We start from the raw sequence: 21,781 nt of genomic DNA, 5'->3' as shown, positions 1-21,781 counted from the left end.
AGCAATCTGTAATTATGCCCAAAGAGTTATTAAAATACCTACATACCATTTGACCCAGCAATAATACTACTACTTAGCCTACTTCCAAAGATGATTAGGGAAAAAGGAAAAGAACCTCTATGCTCTAAAATGATTATAGAAGCTCTTTTTGTGGAGGCAAAGAACTGGAAATTGCAGGGATGACCATCAATTGGGAAATGGTTAAACAAATTGTGGTATATGATTATAATGGAATACTACTATGCTATAAGAAATGATTAGCACAACGATTTTAGAAAAACATGGAAAGACTTGCATGAAATAACGAAGAGCAAAATGAGCAGAACCAAGAAAATACTGTATACATTAACAACAATCTTGTCTTAAGAACAACTTTGAGCAAATAAGTTATTTTGTCTATTACAAATAACCAAATTAACTATAAGACATAAAGATGCTATCTGCATCCAGAGAAAGATTTGATAATCAGAAGTATGTATAGAATAATTTTACATACATATACATATACACATATACATTATGTCTATTTGTGTCTAAGAGTAGCTATCTCTAGGGTAAGAGAGAGTGGAGGGAGAAAAAAAAAGGGAAAAAAGAAATTTACATGATAATTTTGTTGTTTATTTAAAAGGAACAGCAGTTTCACATGCAATCATCTTTTTTATTGTACTATGTTGTGGAAATGCATGTTTTATTCCATAAATTAAAAATAAAATAATTTTTTAAAAAAGATTTGTAAGTAGAAGACATACAACTAAAAAGAATTATAACAGATGGGAAGACAGATAAAAATCCAACCTAGAAACAGCGAATAACAAATAAAAGCAGAGACTCAAAGAAAAAAAAATTCCCACAAGTATTACATGACTACCAAGAAGAAATGAAGCAAGAGATGAAGAAAATGCAATAAAAGCTCCAGAAAAAAGAAATGAAATGAGAATAAAAAGCTTAAAAGAGAAAGTGGTAATCCTTAATCAAGTAAGAGACTCCCTGAAAAATAAGAATAAACCAAATAGAAAGCAATGACTCCCTGAGACAATAAGTAACATTAGGACAAAAATCTAAAGAAAATATACAGCAAAACATGTCATTTGATATCAAAAACAGTAATATTTCAAAAAAGCAAAAAAAAAATAGATTTACCACCAAGAATAAACTACCCTTAAAAGATGCATATAATCCTACAGGGAGAAAAATAGAGGAATATAAGACTTTCAGGCATTACTAATAAAAAGACTAGAGGTTGAGTAAGAACTTTGAAATGAAAATGAGTCAAAGGAAAAGTAAATTTATTCTGAACCATTGGAAGGGGCTCTCTGATGAAGAGCTAACAGTTCAGTGGGAGTAAAGAAATAAATGACCCTTCAGAACCTTAATGTTTTTAAAGGATATTGAGGGAATTAGATAAGAAAGCAGTGGTCCTGAGGGGATATAATCCTTCTAATCTGAGGATTTTAAGAGGGGAAAGAGAAAGGAGCATAAAATGAGTACACTAGTAGAGAAAAAAAAAAAGGATAGGGGATAGAATTTACTATTTCTCCTAACTGGAGTATGTGAGAAGTTCACAGGCATGAGTGAAGGGGACCAGGAGAGAGAGAGCAGATGAATCTTACTTTTATCTGAACCAGACAAGGAGGGTTGAATACACATATATAAACATATATGTAACACACATGCGCTCGCGCTCTCTCTCTCTCAGCGTTTGGTATAAAAATATGTCAAATTTAGCAGGGACAAGGAAAAGAGGTGTTAACAGAGTATAACATTGGTGAAAAGAGGTGCAAGCAAAACAAACTTCTTGATCCTGAAGTAGGGGTTAAAAAAGGGAAGGAAAAAAAGGTAAGAACTAGAAACCAAAAGGGTGTCTATAAATTGGGGAAATAGCTAACTAATATGAATGCAATAAAATATTGTCGTGTGTAAGAAATAACTAAAGAATTTTAAAGACTACTAGGAAATAGTAACTGATAAAGCAAAGTAAGCCTCCCTAAGAAAACAATTTATACAATAACTATAACATTGTAAAGAAAAATTATTATTAAAGGCTTAAGAACGCTGATCAAAGCTACAACCCACCACATATCCAGACAAGCTATAATGAAGTATGTTATCTACTTCCTGACAGAGAGGTAATGGACTCAAGATACAAAAGAAGACACATATTTTTGGAAATGACTACTGCATAGATATGTTTTGTTTAACACTGTTTATTTGTTTAAAAGATTGGAGTTTTTTTCTGTTTTTAAACGGCAGGCGTAGGGGGAATGAAAAAGCAATAGCAATAGGAAGGCCAAAAAAATAAAGAAAAATAAAAAACATTGAAACATATTAAAAATGAATAAATGAGTTCAGAAAGTACTTCAGAAGGCAGTACAGACAAGCAGGATAGTTTTAGAAGTAATGGGCTGAATTTATTATATATTATTTTAAAAGCAAGAAGTAAAGAATATAGACAGATTCATGGTTTCATATACAATCCTTTTTGCGTTCTGCTTTGTATATGGAATGCTCATGGTTTTATGTTTAATGTTTAAGTTCAAAATTTTTTTAAATGAAAATAATAAATCTATATTAATTTATTACATAGTAATTTTATATATAATATATATTATATAGTAATAAACATATATTTATTTTATGAAAAAAAAAACTTTGAAATCCTTAAACAAATACCTGGGAAAATGTGATGACATACTCTAATGGGATATTTCTCAAGTGGGTAAGTCAAAAGGAAGGAAGGAAGGAAGGAAGGAAGGAAGGAAGGAAAGAAGGAAGGAAGGAAGGAAGGAAGGAAGGAAGGAAGGAAGGAAGGAAGGAAGGAAGGAAGGAAGGAAGGAAGGAAGGAAGGAAGAGAAAGAAGGAAGAGGAGAGAAAGAGAGAGGGAAGTGGAATGGGAGAGAGGGGGAAGAGGAAGGGGGGAGAGGGGAAGAGAGAGAGAAATTTAAAAGCTGCATCTTTACTTCCTAGTATGACCAATGACACTGGATGAAGATGGCCCATTCTATAGATTAGTGTAACAGTAATACTACTTGCAGCTGCTGCAGAGGTGTAAGACCAGCTTTTCTAAAAGAAAGCAATTCAAAAGGGGTCAACAATCCTACTTTAATCCAACACATATATCATTTACTTAGTTCGGGGGAAAAAGTTAGCACCCTGGAACTTCAGAGAAAATACAAACAGAAATTACAAGCAGAAATAATAGCATAAAGTTGCAGTATATAAAATAAACCCACATAAATCCTTGGCATTCCTGTATATTTCTAATGAAATTCAACAGCAAGAGATAGAAAGAGAAAACCTATTTAAAGTTACTGTAGACATTATAAAATATTTGGGCATTTACCTGCCAAAACAAACCCAAAACCTATATGAACACAACTACAAAACACTTTTCACACAAATAAAGTCAGATCTAACTAACTGGAAAGACATCAATTGCTCATGGCTGGGTCGAGCTAATATAATAAAAATGACAATTTTACCTAAACTAAATTATACATTTAGTGCCATACCAATCAGTTTACCAAAAAACTACCTCATAGAGCTAGAAAAAATAGTAACAAAATTCATTTGGAAGAACAAAAGGTCCAGAATATCAAGGGAATTAATGAAAAGAAATGCTAGGGTTGGTGGACTAGCTATAGGAGATTTTGATCTGTACTATAAAGCAGCAGTCCTCAAAACTATTTGGTACTGGCTGAGGAAGAGAGTAGTGGATCAATGGAATAGATTGGGTACACGAGACTCAGCAGTCAATGACTATAATAATCTACTGTTTGATAAAAAAGACCCCAGTTTTGGGGATAAGAACTCACTATTTGACAAAAACTGCTGGGAAAACTGGAATATAGTATGGCAGAAACCGGGCATAGACCATTATCTAACACCATATACCAAAATCAAGTCTAAATGGGTACATGATCTAGGTATAAAGGCTGATACTCCAAGCAATCTGGGAAAGCAAGGAATAGTTTACCTGTCAAGATTTGTGGAGAGGTAAAGACTTTATGACCAAACAAGAATTAGAGGGCATTATAAAATGCAATATGAATAATTTTGATTACATTAAATTGAAAAGCTTTTGTACAAACAAAGTCAATGTAACCAGGATTAAGAGGGAAGTGGAAAATTGGGAAAGAATTTTTACAACCTATGTTACCAATAAAGGACTCATTTCTAAAATATACAGAGAACTGAGTCAAATCTATAAGAATACAAGTCATTCCCCAATTGATAAATGGTCAAAGGATATGAACAGGCAGTTTACAGAGAAAGAAATTAAAAATATTTATAAGCATATGAAAAAATGCTCTAAATCACTATTGATTAGAGAAATGCAAATCAAAACAACTCTGAGGTACCACATCTCACCAGTCAGATTGGCTAAGATAACAAAACAGGAAAATGACAAATGCTGGAGAGGATGGAACACCAATTCCAAATTGGAACACCAAAGCATTGCTGGTGGAGTTGTGAACTGATCCAACCATTCTGGAAAGCAATCTGGAATTATGCCCAAAGGGCTATAAATAATTTCATACCCTTTGACCCAGCAATATCATTTCTAGGGTTGTATCCCAAAGAGATCACAGAAGTGGGAAAAAGACCCATATGTACAAAAATATTTATAGCAGCTCTTTTTGTGGTAGCAAAGAATTGGAAATTAAGGGGGTACCCATCAATTGGGGAATGGCTGAACTATTGTGCAATAAGAAACGATGAACAGATGGACTTCATACATATTTACCTGGAGAAGTTTATACGAACTGATGCTGAGTGAGAAGAGTAGAGCCAGGAGGAATCTGTACACAATTACAGACACAACATATGTGTGACTACCAATTTTGATAAACTGGACTCTTCTCAGCAATCCAGAGTCATAAGTCAACCCCAAAAGACTCATGATGGAGAGAGATGTTTACTTCCAGAGAAAACTGAGATTGAACCCAGATTGAAGCATACTACCTGCCCTTTTTCATTTTCTTGTTTGGTTTTGTTTCCTCTTTCCCATTCTTCATTCTATCTGTTACAATCCTTCTTTATAACCTGACTAATGCCTAATGTGAAAGTATTTGCAGATACTATACTTGATTGCATGCTGCCCTGGGGAGGAGGGGCGGGGAGTAGAGGGAAGAGGAGAAAATTTGAAACTCAAGGGATTGTGGAACAAACTAAAAGTAAATAAACTGATAAAGACCCCCCCCAAAAAAAAAGAAATAATAGCATAAAGACCGACAGAGTGACCACATAATACTACATCACAGATCAACAGACAGACCCAACTGTTTGACCATTACATACATATAGTTACCAGAGAGAAAAGCACCAACATCTGAGGTTTCAAAGGGGATAGGGGGGAGTTCCTTAAGGGCTACCCAGAGTCTCATCTAGCTACATCACTGGAATACTCTTCCCATGAGTAAGGCCCAAAGCAAAATGCTAACCTCAGAGTATATATACACTTCTTCAGGGTGAGAGGGCATCACAACCCTCATGACCCATTGCCTAATTAGAAAGTAAAAAAAGGTGTGGGCCTTCCTGAAAAATAAGCCTCCCCTAATCAAGTTTCTCCTGTTGGGCTCCACATGAGGCCTATTAATGGGCAGGGAAGATCTTCAACTCCCATTAACATTACAGCGAGGAGCCACTAAGTATTAGGGATCTCCGCAGAAGCTCCAAAATTGTTATAGCAAACTGCGACTATACTCCAGTCAGCAAGTGAGTTCAAAGCTTATTTAACACTACTGGAGCATTCAAATACCCTCTCCCCCTGGATGCTGTCTCTAGATAATACCCATCTGGCCTCTCTTACTCAATCTTCTTTGCTGGTTCATCATCTATGTCCAAATCTCTAACTGTGGATATATCCCAAAGTCTATCCTGGGACCTCTTCTATCTCTCCTACTTCTCTCAGTGACTTCATCAGCTCCCATGGCTTCAATAAACTCTAAGTAAATCTACTTCTACAGCCCTAATATCTCCTCTGTACTCAAATTCCAAATCACCAACTGCCTATTAGGCACTTTGAATTGGATATCCCAGTCATCTCAAACTTGAGTTTCAAAACAGAACTCATTATACACTATTCTGGCAAACTACTCCTCTTTCCACCTCCCCTATGTCTACTAAGGGTATAACTATCCTAGTAGTCACTCAAGATCACAACCCCAAAGTCATCCTAGACTCCTCCTCATCCAAACAACTTGCCAAGTTTTGCCCTTTTGATCACATCTCTCTGCAAGCTCCCTTCTCTCTATTCCCAAGGCCACCAGTACCACATGTGATCCATATTCTATGTATCTGTTAAAAGTGATTTATCTTAAAGCCACATGTGATCCATATTCTATGTATCTGTTAAAAGTGATTTATCTTAAAGCACAGATCTAACCATGTCACTCCCTTGTTCAAAAACCTGTGTGACTCTTATCGCCTCTAGGATCAAATGGAAGTGCTTCTGTGCAGCATTTAAAGTCTTTCACAATCTTCCCAAGCTTATCAAACATTATTCCTCTTCACATACTCTTCAAACCAAATAGTACTGCTCTTCCTCACATAGCCCTTCATCTCCTCTCTCCATGCCTTTGTACAAGCTATCCTTTGACTGCACTATTCACTTCTGCAGTTTTGTCTCTTAGAATCCCTAGTTTCCCTTCAAGGTTCAACTCAATCCCAAAGCTCTAAGTCAGTCCTTTCCTGATTCCCCATAGTTCCTTCACAAAACCACCTTGTATTTGTTCAGTATAAATTTTGTATATACTTTTTTTGTACAGTGTCATTCCCAATAAATTTTTAGCTCCTTGAGAGTAGGGATCATATTGTTTTTGTCTCTAGGTTCCAAGTAGCTAGCACAATACCCAGTACTTAGTAACCTGTTTATTTGTGGAAAGATCAAAATTAATATTACTTCTGATTTCTTCTGTATTGATTCTATAATGTAACTGACTTCATGCTATATTGATTTTATAATTGGGTCTGCACCCACCTGACTTAAGTTGAGCTCAGGAATCCATATTCAGCTTCCTTAAAGTTAGTTTAGTTTAAAAGAAACCATCCCCAAAAGAAATGTCATCTGTCCTTTTCTGATTTTGTGTGAAGGGAATTTTTATCTCTTCCAAAGAGACAGCAAGTCTGTTAGCTGTGATCCCCCAGCAAAAGACTACAAAATACAGATGGGCCCCATAAAACAATGTTGTTCAGCTGTGTCCAACTCTTGATGACCACAGCATGCCAATACTATCTGTTGGGTTTTCTTGGCAAAGACAATGGAATCGTCTGCCATTTCCTTCTCCAGTTCATTTTCCAGATGAGGAAACTGAGGCAAACAGGGTTAAGTGACTTGACCAGAGTCATACAGCTAGTTTCTGAGGCTGGATTTGAACTCAGGTTCTAATGACTGCAGGTCTGGTGTTTTATCCACTACACAATCCTTAATTGTTAGAGAAGGGTGTGATTAACTATACCTGAATGCTGCAAGCCTTCCTTTCTCAGTATAACCAAACAATGTTCCTGCCCTAGTCCTACAACCTTTTCTCAAGTCCTGCCAAGACCCTTTCTTTGTTGTGTGTTAATACAGAGGGATCTCTCCTTCTCTGGGGCTTGCTGGCTTTGTTAGGGTTCCAAAAGTGACCCTTTGTGAAGTTATACCAATCACTGTTAATAATCTGTTCTAACTTGGAGTCTGTACCTCAGTATTCCTTTACTGGTTTTATTCAGCACATAATTGTTAAGAGATTCGCCCAAAGTTAGAAGGTTAGTAAGCTGCACAGATAAGATCCTAACTATGAGTAGACTACACATGTAATGCTCTTTTCACTACAGTGGCATAGTAAATAATGAGCCAAGAGCACTGACACAAAGTAGGCACTTAATAAATGTTTATTAATTGACATCGTAGGCACTTAATAAATGCCTGCTGACTTGACTAGGTGCCAGGAAGACCTAAGTTAAAGTCCCAGTTCTGCCACAGTGGCTGTTTGGATCTGGGTAAGTAAGTCACTTAACTTCTCAACAGCTCTAAGCCAGATGTCAAATTGTCTGCTCGCCAAACTCCTGAACCAGATTAAAATGTAACTGAGTTAACAAAAAAAAAAAAAATACAATATAACATAGCTAATATTAATTTGTGGTTTTCTAAGTCAATAGGCAATCTGCCATTTCTATTTGAGTTTGACACCACTGCTCTAGGTGACTCTATACAACTGTAACATGCAGGCAAGGCACAAACCTACATTGTTAGGGGAGAATTTTGATCTGGAAGTCACTCTTCTACACTTCATTATGATGACTGATTACAACAACATGTAGGACAATTAGTCAACAAGGCTTTGTTATTAATAATAACAACAATGTCTCTTTAAGGTTTGCAAAGTGCTTTATACATATTACATCATTTGGTACTCACAACAACCCTGGGAGGCAGGTGCTATTATTATTATCCTTATTGTACAAATAAGGAAACTGAACTTAAAACAGCTTAATTTACTTGTACATTGTTACTGGGCTAGTATCTGAGAAAGAAATTGAACTTGTGGCCTCCTGACTCCAAGTCCAGAGCTCTTTCCACCTATTAAGCATTTATGATGTCCTTCATATCATGGTAAGCACTGGGGATACCAAAAAAGAGGGAAAAAAAGTCTCTACCTTCAAGCTCATATAATAAAGGAGACAACATAAAAATAACCACGATAGATAAACAGATGGATAGATGTGAAAAGACAGAAAAACAAATGGATAGATACGAATAGATAAATGGATGTACAAACAGCTAAATGAAAGAATGAATGGATGAACATAAAGACAGCTGAATGGACAGAGATGAATGGAGAGGTAGATAAATGGAATAAATATGAACTGACAGGCAGAAGAATGAGTAGACAGAGAGATGAACGGATAAAAGGGATAAACTGATATGAACGGATAAATAAATGAAGGGATGGATATGTAAACAGATGAGTGAAGAGATAAATGGGTAGATATAAAAAGAAAGATGAACAGGATGCAAAGATACGAATGACTAAGGGGAGGGATAGATCAATGGATGGACAGATATTGATAGAGAAATAGATGAACAGAGACAGACAGCAGATTGGCTTGGGCGGCCAAAGGGATACAACGAACCTGCACTGCAGTCGTGCCCCAAATGCGCCGGCTTTGGGGGGAGCCAAGGATCTCGCCCCTTAGGCTGAGCCACCCCCAACCCAAACCCCAGCCCCACCCCCACCCCCCAGTCCTACCATCTACCTTTCCTTCCTCTATCGTTCCATTTAACCTCTGGGGCCTTCCAACCACCCTCACCCATCAGGGACCCACCAAGTAGAAGCAGAACACACTGGTCTGACGGAGACAGAAGACAGGACACCCTCCTCTCAGCTCGGTCCAGGCTCAAGCGTCCCGCCGACGAGGCCGCACGCTCAGAGCTCAGCCAATCACCGACCAGTGGCGCATTACGCATGTGTAATGCCATCCCCCTGTAGAGGAGCCTACACGCCTGGGGCGCATGCGTCTTAGGTAGCGTCTAAAGGGCGTTTTGTTTTCGTTTTCGACAGCTTGGTTCTGGTATGTTTACTGCGCATGTGTGAGTCAGTTGAAGGCGGGGGAGGAGGGAAAGGTGGAGTTTTGTTTCATTTTTTGGTCTTTTTATGAAATCTTTCCTCATTTTAAACTCTAGGCTCACTTAAACTCTAGGGACTTACCTACAGTTTTTTTTTAATATTTTGATAATTGTATTTCAATATAATTTGTTTTCTAAATATCTTGATAATTGTATTTTCAACATAATTGGTTTTCTTTGTAATGCTAAGCTTCTTATTCATTTAAAAGCATTATCCTGACAGGGAGTGCTAGACACTTCGACCTAGACTGTCTCCACCTCCCAGTCAACCTAGGTGGGCTAAGACGGTTCCTCAGGAATAGCGGACGGAGTGGGTTGAGGGCGGGGAAGAGAGGGTGCTGACAATCCAGTGGACACGAGAAATGACAAGGGAGGGGTGGAGAAGGAAGTAGGAGAGGCCGTCAAGGACTGTCGCGAAAGGGCGGTCCCCTGCGAACCGATGAGGCCGATTTGCGACAATTGCCTGAAACCGATTCGGCTCGCGTCCGAAGCCAGCGGATGAGGCAGCACCAAGGCCGCCTTTTAATTATCGAGAGGGAGATTCTGGGCGTATGTGTGGGAAGGAAGGAGGTAAGTGACGTGTCATCCTCCCCGGGAGGGTGATGGCGAGCCAGCCCCTCTCTTCGTGTCTTTCCGTCTGTCTCTCGATTGTGGGGCGAGACATCGGAGCTCCCTCCGGGAGCTTTCACCTCGGGGTGAAAGAGGCAGGAAAACCAGACTGGTGCAGCGGGGTGGAAGAGGGAATCAAGCATTTATTAAGCACCTACTCTGTGCCTAGCACTGTGCTAAATACTGGGGATACACCGAGGCAAAAGAATTCCTACCCTCAAGGAGCTTGCACTCGAATAGGGTTGGGGGCGTTCACGAAGGCGTACCTGGCCAGATTACCCCCCCATGTTTAATATTGAGCCTTGACCTACGAGATGAGAATTTTTTAAAAAATAAGTGCAAGGTCAAGTTCCCTTCCCTCCCTTCCCCTGCTAGCCTTTGACTTTTTCCCACCTCGAGCAGTTTGCCTGAGACCAATGTTTCCATTCCAAAAAGTCTAGGTTTTATCTGATGCCGTACTTTCCTTTCTCCTCTCCCCCCACTCCCAAAATCTGATCATCATAGAATGATCTTAGTTCGTGCCTTATCCCCAGGTCTAACTTCTATGACTTTTTTGTTGTTGGCTCACCTATTCAGTTTTTAACTTGGCCTTCCTTCTTTTCAGGATGTATATAATATTTCTTTCTTTAATTTCTCCTCTTCCACTCCCCCCACCCCCCATTCTTAGCCCAGTTTTCACACTTAGGTTTCCCCATTTGTACTTTTCATGATACTTCAACTGTATATTAATTAGTGCTAGAACATAACAGAGGATTTTAGATAATCAAATTCAAAACTAATTATTTTGGTCTGTGCTGAAATTCATAATGTATTTTCTGTTCTTGCTCTGTAAAATGGAACCTATTTGCATTGGAATGGAAAATGGAACTATTGGCATTCAGTGTAGTTCATTATGAAACTTGTGAAAGTGAATCAAGTTTTCACCATCTTCTGATTAGGTTTTTCTGTCTAAATCTGAGTGGAAAGGAAGGTTCTGGCAGGAAGAACTTAGGATCACATTGAAGCTGTTGTTCCCAGTTGCTTTTTTCTGTTACTATTTCTAAATAAGCTGGAGAGATTTCCTTAAGTGAGACCCACCATGATTGCTTCCAATAAGATGCCAAGCCGTATCAGTTCTACCTAACCTGATTTGATCTATTGTTGTGCAGTCATGCCCAATTCTTGGTAACCCCATTTGGGGTTTTCTTGGCAAAGATATTGGAGTGGTTTGCCTTTCCTTCTCCAGTTCATTTAACTATTCAAGGAAACTGAGGCAAACAAAGTAACTTGCTTAGGGTCAAACAACTAGTGTCTCAGGCCAGATTTGAACTCATGAAGATAAGTCTTCCTGACTCCAGGCCTGGCTTTCTATCCACTGTCATCCACTGTCTTATTCTGTTCAAAAACCTTTAGTAGTTCATTTTTCTTTCTTTTGGGGTGGTGTGAGGGGAATGGGAATGAAATGGGGACAGGGATGGGGAGAGACCAAAACTGTAATTTCAGCAGCATGGGGCACTAACCCTTTTGAAGAAACTCTTGCCACTGTAAATCAGTGCAGAAGAGGAAAGAGAAAGTCTTGCCCTTGAGGAATTTACATTCTAGTAAGGGGGGAAAAAAAACATGTAATAGGAAGGTGGAAATGGATTTAGCAGACAGTGGGAACTGGACATGATAGAGAAGTTCCAAGGAGTGCAGCCAGGTGGGAAATGAACAGATGCAGGCCTGTGTGGAGCCAATCTTAAATCAGAAGGGCCTCCGGAGCAGAGTAAGAGTACTGATGAGGTGTGACTTCCAGGGTTGGTGTGATCTTTCAGGATTGTGAGGTTCCTGGTAGAGAAATCAGAAGTGCAGCCAGGGACAGAAATAAACCATTCTGCAAATGATAGTTTTAGAGCTTTACTTGGGGCTGTGAGTGGTTCATTATTTGCCCAGAGCCTCACTGTCAGTTTATATCAAGGGTGGGACTATGTATCTTGGGACCCTGTTGTCCTTAGGATAAAGTAGATTGGATTAGATTAGGTAAAGCATTTATTAAGAGATTACACTGTACTAAGCACAAACTTCTTATAGTCCTTAAACCTTTCATAAACATACTCAACTCTCCAGTCTACTGTCATTCTATTTCCCTTCACAAATTCTGCATTCTAGACAAATTGGTCTATTAGCCATTCCCTGAATTTACAGGAAGCCTTTCTTGTTTTCTCAATTCTAGTTCTTCCCCTCTGTTATTATTTTCAGTTTATTCTATACCTGGTATATTTGAATATAGTTGTTGCATATCATTTTCCATTTTTAGAATGTGAACTCCATAAGATAGGACTATCTTTTATCCTTCTTTGTATACCCAGTCTTTAGCACAGTGCCTGGCACAGAGTAGGCACTTAATAAATGTTTATTGACTGACTTGACTTTCCACAAAGGTATTCCCTCATAATCCAGAACACCTCTTTCCAGATTTTTGTTTAAACCCCAAAGTTCTAGGTTCAGCTCAGATACTATCTCTTCAATAACACCCTTCCTGATCCCTGAAGCTCTCCCTCCTCAATGAGGTTCATGGAGCATTTCATCTGCTTTTCTCCTTCACCCCTGTCACCTGCCACTTGTAATGAACCCATTTGTTAATTTGTCCCAGTTCCCCTATTAAATTGTGTGATCCTTGATGGCAGGGACTTATAGAATTGAGGGATTTTGAAAGAGACCTGACTTTAGACCCAGAGGACCTGGGTTGGAATTGTAATTTGGGCACTCCCTCCCTTTATGACTTAGGGCAAGAAAGTTATTTAACCTTCCTGGACTCTTTTCTGCTATCCTAAAACCTGTCTTTGCTTCATTGCTGAGTCAGGCCCTACCTCTTCCATGAAAGCTCTTGCTATCACTCCCAACTTTCTGTGATCACCTGTTCTAAAATTATATAGCCCTTAAACTTATTAATGTGACTTATTTGGCACTATGCTATCAAATAATGTTATTCTTATCTTTATTAATTTGTCCTGTCACCATAACCTCAAAAGAGTTATGTCCTATTAAATCCCCAATGTAGCACTTTGCATACCTATAATTCCAGTGTTTGAGACTAGAAACAAAAATCTGTGTTTTAATCTGTTCTTATTAAGTACAATCATTAACTTTAAAACATTTTTAAAATTTGATGTTCCCACTTTTAAATGCTTAATGACATGTTTCATGTGGAAAATGGGACAACTATTATATAGTAGAAAGCTTGGTGTCAGAAGGTGTGGGTTTAGATCTCACCTAAGTATATGACCATAGGCAAGAAACTTAATTACTATGAGTTTTCTCACTTTTTTTATCTGACTATCCAGTAGACACAATCAGCCCTTAGTAAGGGCATTTATTAAGATGGCACAGAAAGGACAATCTTTACTCAACAGTCCCCCTATAAACCTGGGGCACACTCTTGCCACAAGTGCTCACAGTGTCCATATGAGCTCAGACTTAGACTATAGGAGTAGGGAGGCACATATGTAAGGTACAGTGGCAAAGGCCACTCGCAGCTCCTCATACTACAGAACTTGGAAGCCTCCCTTCACAGAGTCCCTCAGGAAGTTCCCCTTGGGTTCTATGCCACACCTAGGTTCCTAGGATCTGTTTTCTCCCCGTTGCTGCCAGGGGTCACAATCCTTGAATTGCCTCCACCTTTAGGTATTTATCTCTGTGTATCCATGTTTGTTTGGAGTGTGTGTTGGTGTTCCCTATTGTGGTTCAGTCATTTTCTGGTCGTGTTTTCTTGGCAAAGATACTAGAATGGTTTGCCATTTCCTTCTCCAACTCATTTTCCAGATGAGGAAACTGAGGCAAACAGTTAAGTGACTTGCCCAGGGTCATATAGCTAATAAATGTCTGAGGCCAAATTTGAACTCAGGAAGAAGAATCTTCCTGACTCAGGACCCAGCACTCTATTTATTATGCCACCCAGCTGCCCCTGTATTCCTTGATAATATGCAATTTCTCTTATTGCTCCAGTACTAGTATCATTTGTTCCCTTTCAAAGGGGAGCCACCCATTAGCTTTGTGGTCAGTATTGAGAGAAATCCCCTCCTTCCCTGCTTCAGGGGTTTCTTCCACAGGCAGCTCCCATTCTCTTCATACTCCTGAAAATTGTCCAAGGATTAGCTATATATCCTATAATGATACTATTTCACACCCTTTAAGTGAGTCCAAGTGACTTTCTGGACAACTTGTAGCAATCCTGTTCTCTTTTTTTTGACAGATCCTGATCTTCTGCCTTACAGTACCCTGAAGTCTAATCTTGCCCTAAGGTCTAGCATTAAATTTATTTGATTGGCCCAGAACTCTGACCAGTAACTCACTTCACATTTATCACTTTGCATGCACAATATAGTTAAGTTGAGTAAAATCTTTTATAAACCACAGTTATCTAAATATACAAAAGCATTAGTGAAAATAAGAAAAATAAGATGAAGCATTTTATTACTGAGGCAGGTAATAGTCCCATATGTCTAAAGCCTAAAAGAAAGGTAGCCACAGAGTTATTCACCAACAAAGGCACAAGAATAAAATAGAAAGAGGGACTGAACCAAGATGGTGGAGAGAAACCAGAAAGTTGCCTGAGCTCTCCCCAGTTTCCCTTGGAAACAACAATTAAATCAAGCCTCTTTAGTGGATTCTGGAGTGATGAAACCTAGAAAAAGAATGAGTGAGACAATTTTCCAGCTTAAGATAGATTAAAAGGACCTCAGGAAAGGTCTGTCTCATTAAGGGAAAAAGGGAGCACAGCCCAACACAGATGATATCCGGACAAGCCAATGGGAGGATCTTAGCCACAGAACAGATCCACAACCAAGGCCTCACAGTCCTCGATCAACAGGCTAGTGACATAGCAGGCCAGCTGTGAGGTCTCCCCCAGCGCAGAAGGCAATTGCCAGCCCTGGAAACCAGGCAACAATAGGTGCGACTAGACAGGGCCACCCCAGCACAGTGAGCAAACCACCAGCACCTGAGGCCCTAGTGCACAAAGACAAGTGACCTGGCCCCTGGCCTCTGGCCCCTAGCACAGGAAGCTTGAGACAGTACCCCCTCTGGCCCAGGAGTAGAACTCAACTTTAAAAGCCACAAAATAGGCTCCAAAAAATGATCAAGAAGCAAAAGAAAACCTTGACCACAAAGAGCTTCTGTGGTGACAGGGAAGACCAAGACACATTCAGAAGAGGACAACACTGTCTTAATGCTACATGTGAAAGATCAAAGAAGGTACAAATGGTCTCAGGCTCAAAAAAAAGAATTTTAAAAGCCAAATAAGAGAGAGAGAAGAAATACTGGGAAAAGAAATAAGAGGTATGCAAGATAGAGTCAGCCACTTGGAAAAGGAAGAAGAAAAACTGACTAAAGGAAGCAACTCCTTAAAAAGTAGAATTCTCCAACTGGAAAAAGAGGTACAAAAGCTAACTGAAGAAAATAATTCCTTAAGAATAAAATGGGAAAGATTGACAGTAGCTAGTTGGAAAGAGACAGAAGTATGAATTCCTTTTTACTCTACCCTTTGCCCTGTGCCCCTTTTTATTAACATAAGTTCTTCCCTGCTGAAGACCTCCCATTCCTCTCCCTGGAATTGCCGCTGGGCAGGGTGGGAGAAGAGGAGAGGGAAGTAACCTAGTCTATTTCCCTTTCCACATCAACCACCTTTATGTTAATTCCTTTTCAGATTTTGTAATTATGTTACTACTTATTCATACAATTTACTCATTGTTGAGTTAAGATTAAATAGGGCCAAAAACTTCCAGGAAGAAATTGGAGATTTATCTAACAGAACCAAGTGGGTCAGATCTCTCTATAATAATATTTTAGGGTTTAAAAAGATTTGGTTCAACAAATATTTATTAACTGAATAAAATGCAATAAACGGGTGTTGTACAATTTATATATCTTATGATTATACACGACTTACACATCTCCTACATTTGCCATACATTTTGTGGTCCTCAAATTTCTCCCTAATGAATTTTATTTGACAATAATTTGATTCAAGTAAAGGATTTGCTTGTAGCAAGAACTAGCTGAATAATTAATAGTACTGATTTCCAGATTTCTAATTATAGATATAGAATACCTGATTGTAGTTATGTAAAGAATGCCCTAGGTCTTAAAGACTGAATGCTCTTTGTTTCACATGCTGGGAAGGTGGTAGCACTGAGCATGCCAAACTGGACTAGCTTTCACCCCAGACCAACATCCCTATAAACAGAATCCTTCATAGGGTACAGCAAATGGGGGCATTTGCACTGGGGCCCATCTTGTGGAGAGCCTAGGAGTCACCTCAAAAATTAAGTGGAAATGAGAGAGTGTTATTCTAACTAGCACTTTCAAAAAACAACCATCATATACCTGGTAAATTCTGTTTCCCTTCTCTATCTTCTAATACGCATACCAAAAGAAGATACAGATAAACATGCTTTCACCTGACTGCCTTCCATAGTTCCAGATCTTAATATTTTTCAGAAAAATGAAACCTTACACATATAACTATGATCTAAGATACAGGCTCTATCCAAATTATATATTCTGGGTAGCCTGATGCTGTTAAGGATATGTGGGTTTTATACTAAGCCTTCTACAAATACACCAATTCAGCAAGCTTAATTAAGCTATTGGGGATTCAAAGACAAATCAAAATCAGTCCCTATTCTCTCACATCCTACCATAACATGTAAACTGCATATGAACATATAAATGAAAATTTGAGGACAGAGGAAGCTATAGTAACTAGAGGTATCAGAAAAGACTTTCCTTAAGAGGGAACATAAATTTAGTTTTAGAGAGTAAGTGAGGGATTCTGAGAATCAATGGTAAAGGATCTAAGCACACCTCAGGTATCTTTGATTCTACTGATAATGAAGGGATAAGATGAGACTACATACAGAGGTTGATGAAATCATTTGATGTTAGGGACTGCTTTGTGGATTCATCTGTCGTTCTAAGTATTTGTTATTATATACAAGTTCTCATTTTAAGTGGACTGTCCTACAGACCTCTACTTAAAGTGATTTTTAACATAATGCAAATTTACTCCTCTCCCACCCACTTCACAGCCCAAATAACAAAGGCAGATACAAAAATAATACCTTTTCGCAAGTTATAAAGTGTACTAAAATGTAGACTTTAAATTCTGTACCATGATAATAATAAACATTTATGAAATCAAACAGTTAATAAAATTTGCACACAGTAAAGTTTACACAGGCGTGCAGTTTGTTGCCCATCCACTGCACCTAGCCTTTATCACTGATGCCTGTCTGGGCAACTATAACGATGTCCTGTGATATTTAAACAGTGACTCTCTCATATATCTGAGGATACCAAGAAATGCTATCCTTAACTTAGTCTTTGAACTTTTAAAAATTTTGAAGTATTGGATCCATCTTTTTGACCCCTTCTTAAGGAATCTTACTAACATTTTAACCCAGCCTAGTAGGATCTTGATGCCTTCTTTCTACATTTTCCTTCCCTTTCCTTCTCCTCCTGGGGAGTAATTGAGAGAATTTCCTTTACTGCCATAAAGGTATCCTAGAATCACCTTAATCATTCTCTTGTAGTTGGGAGTAGAGAAGAAAATTATGTACTTTGCATTTTAGGCACAATCCTGCCAGAAATAATTTTTAATTTACATTATTTAACAGGATTTTCTGCTTAAAGAGAAGTCCAAACATGCCCAGTTATTCCATGACTTAAAATCTCCTTCTTTCAAGCCATTTTCAAAGTTTGGTATTTAGCAAGGAAATTCCACAGCATGGTAAGAAAAAAAACACAATTAAGAAGTTCAGGTAGCATTTTGCTTTATAAAACAGAACAATAGCTGCTTAATTTTTTGGTATATCCTTTCAGAACCATTTTTCTAAAATCATTCCTTACTATTCTTAACTACTCCCTTTAAGGATTCTTTTCTCTGCCTAATCAGAAGTAAACTCAAAAGATATCTTTGTTAACTAAAATAATCAGACTTCTCTGAGTCTGATCATTACCCCAATCCCACAAGGCAAGGGGAGAGGCAATGTTAACCAAACTGAAAGGACCTTAGTTTATATAGAGTGGAAGAGACCTGGATTGTAGTCAGGAAGACATCAGTTCAAATCTCTCTCCTCAGACACATAATTAGCAACATAACCTGGGTAAGTCACTTGACCTCTCCCAGACTCAATTATCTTATGGGCAAAATGAAAATAATAGTAGCACCAACTTCACAGGGTTATGTTTGGATCAAATGAGATAATACATGTAAAGCATTTTGGTAAACCTTAAAATGCTAGTTATGATTATTTCCCTTTCAAAGTCTGGTCACCACCCTAAATCCATTTTCCAAGAACCTTAACTTTTGTTCTGTTCCTTTTCCACATTTCCCTTTTTTTTTTAAGTAGTCTTAAGCATAATTTTTTAAATGCCTTCTTAATATTTCTAACAGAGAAAGGGTGAAATGACTCCATTTGCTTCTCCCCAGGATGATGATGCCCTTGACTTTTTAGGCCAGGACTACTCCAGCCATTCCCAGCTGACTCAGTGGCTTTCCATTCTTTGTCTCTCTGCAAGTGCTGCATAATTTCTCAGCCTGGCATTTTGGAGAACATAAAATCTTACCTGCCAGTGCAGACTGTTGGTCAAAGACACTAAGGAGCAAGGTGAAGAGAAAAGATTTATTAGCATGTAAAAAAAGCTACTCTCTGGAAGTACTTTAGCTTCTTCAGGAAATGGCATTTGTTATATAGCTCTAGAGCCAGGTAGGGTTTTGGTTACATAGCAAAGAAACAGGGTTTTGTGACATTTAACTGGACCAATGGGATATTGTTATGCCATACAAGAAAACCTGATTACAAGTCAACTTAGGTTACCATAATGGGAGTCTAAACAGCTTGTTGTTTCTCCAGTTTATTCAGCCACACTGTTAGTTTTTTTTTTCTGCCTGACTTGTGGTTCTTATAGGGTCTGGAAAGCTCCTCCTAGAGAAAAGAACAAGGCTGCCATTTTAGTCACTCTGTGTTTGTAAAATGGCCTTTCTTTTCTTCCATTTAAGCATCCTTTGTTCTTAGGGGTCCTGGTCCCCTATCAGGGAGATGAGGTCCTTCTATTCCATTATTCTTCATAATAAATGGGGGTTTAAAATGTGGGTATCAGATTCTAGGATGCAGGCTGAATCATTTTCTGTTTCCCTACAACTCCCTTATCCATTCACTGTATTCAGCTAACAAGAAGAAGCAGTTATAGATTGCCTCACTGGAGTGGGCACATCTGCGTGTTAAGAAGTCAGAAACCAGTAGACAATATAGTTTTTCAGTTTCTCGGCCCACCCATTCTAACTTAAACTGAAAGTTACCCAATGAATTAAAACTCAGGATCTGGACCCAGTATTATAGTGCTTGAACTGGGAAGGGGGTGCCCTACAATTGTGGAGGCTGAACCAGGGAACATTATAACTGTACTTGTTCATGAATGTAAAGACATACTTTGAGACTTGACAGAAAAGAAAGGAACTACTATACTCAGACTGCTATGAAGTATCTCAAAGGATTCAGGGAGTTAATTCCCATTTAGATGTTAGTGGTTGTTGCTATGCTTGAAATATTAGGATCTTATCCTTTAGCATTCTTAGGTGTTGAACCCCCTGCCATATCTTAAAAATAAGTTATATATATAGTGCTTTAAAATTTGAAGGGCACTTGATTTTTTTTTTTAAAGCAATCGGGGTTAAGTAACTTGCTCAAGGTTACACGGCCAGCTATTTCTGGGTGTGGTGCTGAGTATCTGAACCCGGATTTGATCCAAGTCATCCCAACACTGGAGCTGGTGCTCTTACTCGCTGAGCCACCTGGCCGCCCTTGAAAGGGACTTTCTATACATTATGTCATTTGAGCCTCATAATAACACTGAAGTAACTGCTGCAGGTATCATTCTGTTTTATAGGATGTGTGCTTTTTTACATATGAGAAGATTGAGTCTTAGAAAGATTAAATGACTTGCATATGTTCACACATGTTGTTTCAATCTGAATTTAAACTCAGGCTCTCCCCTACTCTAAGCCCATTACTTTATATATACCATAACTACTAATACTACAGTGTTCACCTCTTGTCTAAAGGCCAATTCTTATATTTGCCCAGACAGCTGGCAGTTTTCCTAGACCCAGACACATAGATATCAAAGAAATAGTAATTATAGATACATTAATAGGTATATTGATTCATAGTAATATAGTGCTTTGAGGTTTATAAGATTATTTATATCATTCAACCCTCACAACCACCCCATGAGATAAGGACTATAGATAGTATCATCTTAATTTTATAAAGGATTTTAAATGCAGAAAAATGAAGTATCCCACCAATACTCACAGTTTTAATAAGCAACAGAGACAGAAAATTAAGCTCAGTTTTTCTGACTCAAAAATCTAGTGATTTTGCTCCAGCTTCCTTTATCTTGGTATACACAAGGTTCTTACACAGTATATTTCACCCAGTAAAGGCCCAATAAATATTTGTTAAACTGAATAATCAGGTTATCTCAGGAAATCTAATTTCATTTGGGACTTCACCAGTTCCTTCATTTATCTCAAATGAATACATCACACTGCACACAGTTGCTATTACAAATCTTACCTCTCCTAAAGTTTCATCACATCTTTGTTCCAGTCTCAGAGGATGACATGATTGTCTTTGTTACGACCTACTTGGAACTACTGGCAATTGTTACGACCTACTTGGAACTACTGGCAATAGCTTGCTCATGCCCTTGCTAATCTCCTTCAGACTTTGGTGAACCATTATAAAAGAGGTGAAAATAAGTTTTTATGCTTCTTTAGGATTAACTTCATAGAATTATACAGCAGCTAGATTAACTGACAGAAGAATCAGTCATGCCAGTGAGAGATGCTGTGCCCAGCAGACTGCCTTCAGAGAAACCAGCTATAGAGTGGCACACCCAGAGAACCCATCAAGGGGCTTGCCCAGTAGAGACAGTGTGCCCAGGAGTAATGCATGAGGACATCCTGAAAAGAGAAAAGGTATAGGGCTGAAAGTCTGAGTTGTCTTGGTCACATATTCTCGACATATATGCTTCTCTACTTGTAAATGCTAACAGATATCCACCCTTCCCACCTCTCTTTGAGAATGTGCCCCAGTTTTATGGGGAAGAGGTTTTGTAACTACTGTTCTTATTAATATTTCAGTAAATGTCATTACTTTGGGCTAATTATGTCTTCTAAGTACTCAAAGTATATGCATTTTGGGGGCTTGTGAGTTATACTTTTATGAGTACTTAACCACAGTTTACTAAGACTGGTAAACCCCCCCCCCCCAGGGGATTCCTAGTTTTGATTGTAAGTTGGGAGAATAGCCTAGAGAAGATGCCACATACACTGTCTCTTTGTGCATCTTACAAATATGTTCAGGCTTCTCTCTTTTTTTTTTTCCAGGAAAGTCGTTCCCCATTACAATTTTCAATTAAATGCACTTTCCTTCATAATTCTATGTATTTCATATATTTAAAAATAGTCTGAGAAACAGCTTGTAGGCTTCACCTTCTACCAAAGGGATCAGTGAAATAAAAATGGTTAAGATTATAGAC

At 38.4% G+C, this 21,781-nt stretch overlaps 2 protein-coding genes across 10 annotated transcripts in view; one reads left to right on the top strand and one right to left on the bottom strand.

Annotated features, from left to right (window-relative positions):
• Positions 1-9,456, bottom strand: part of RAD54B (RAD54 homolog B) — a 137,743-nt gene extending 128,287 nt beyond the window's left edge. Inside the window, exons 1-2 of one of the 2 annotated variants that reach the window (XM_069086627.1) lie at positions 9,307-9,455; positions 4,745-4,799 (exon numbers count right to left, since the gene is read on the bottom strand). In XM_069086627.1, the coding sequence (XP_068942728.1) occupies positions 4,745-4,799; positions 9,307-9,448 (197 nt within the window). In that variant the 5' untranslated portion in view covers positions 9,449-9,455. Of the gene's footprint in view, positions 1-4,744; positions 4,800-9,306 lie in introns of both variants that reach the window. The other variant, XM_069086628.1, reaches the window with a different exon arrangement.
• A 131-nt stretch (positions 9,457-9,587) lies between these two features.
• The window catches only part of LOC138160115 (E3 ubiquitin-protein ligase NRDP1-like), a 49,929-nt gene continuing 37,735 nt past the window's right edge, over positions 9,588-21,781 (top strand). For 7 of the 8 annotated variants that reach the window (XM_069086634.1, XM_069086638.1, XM_069086636.1 and 4 more), the window contains exon 1: positions 9,588-10,177. The gene's annotated coding sequence lies outside the window, so the exon portion shown is untranslated. Of the gene's footprint in view, positions 10,178-21,017; positions 21,219-21,781 lie in introns of all 8 variants that reach the window. The other variant, XM_069086631.1, reaches the window with a different exon arrangement.

Source organism: Petaurus breviceps, unplaced genomic scaffold, assembly GCF_028583685.1.
Source record: "Petaurus breviceps papuanus isolate PSGF00001 unplaced genomic scaffold, PetGlider_PUasm1.0 179, whole genome shotgun sequence".
NCBI classification, from domain to species: Eukaryota; Metazoa; Chordata; class Mammalia; order Diprotodontia; family Petauridae; genus Petaurus; species Petaurus breviceps.
This window is presented reverse-complemented; position numbering and strand designations above follow the sequence as displayed.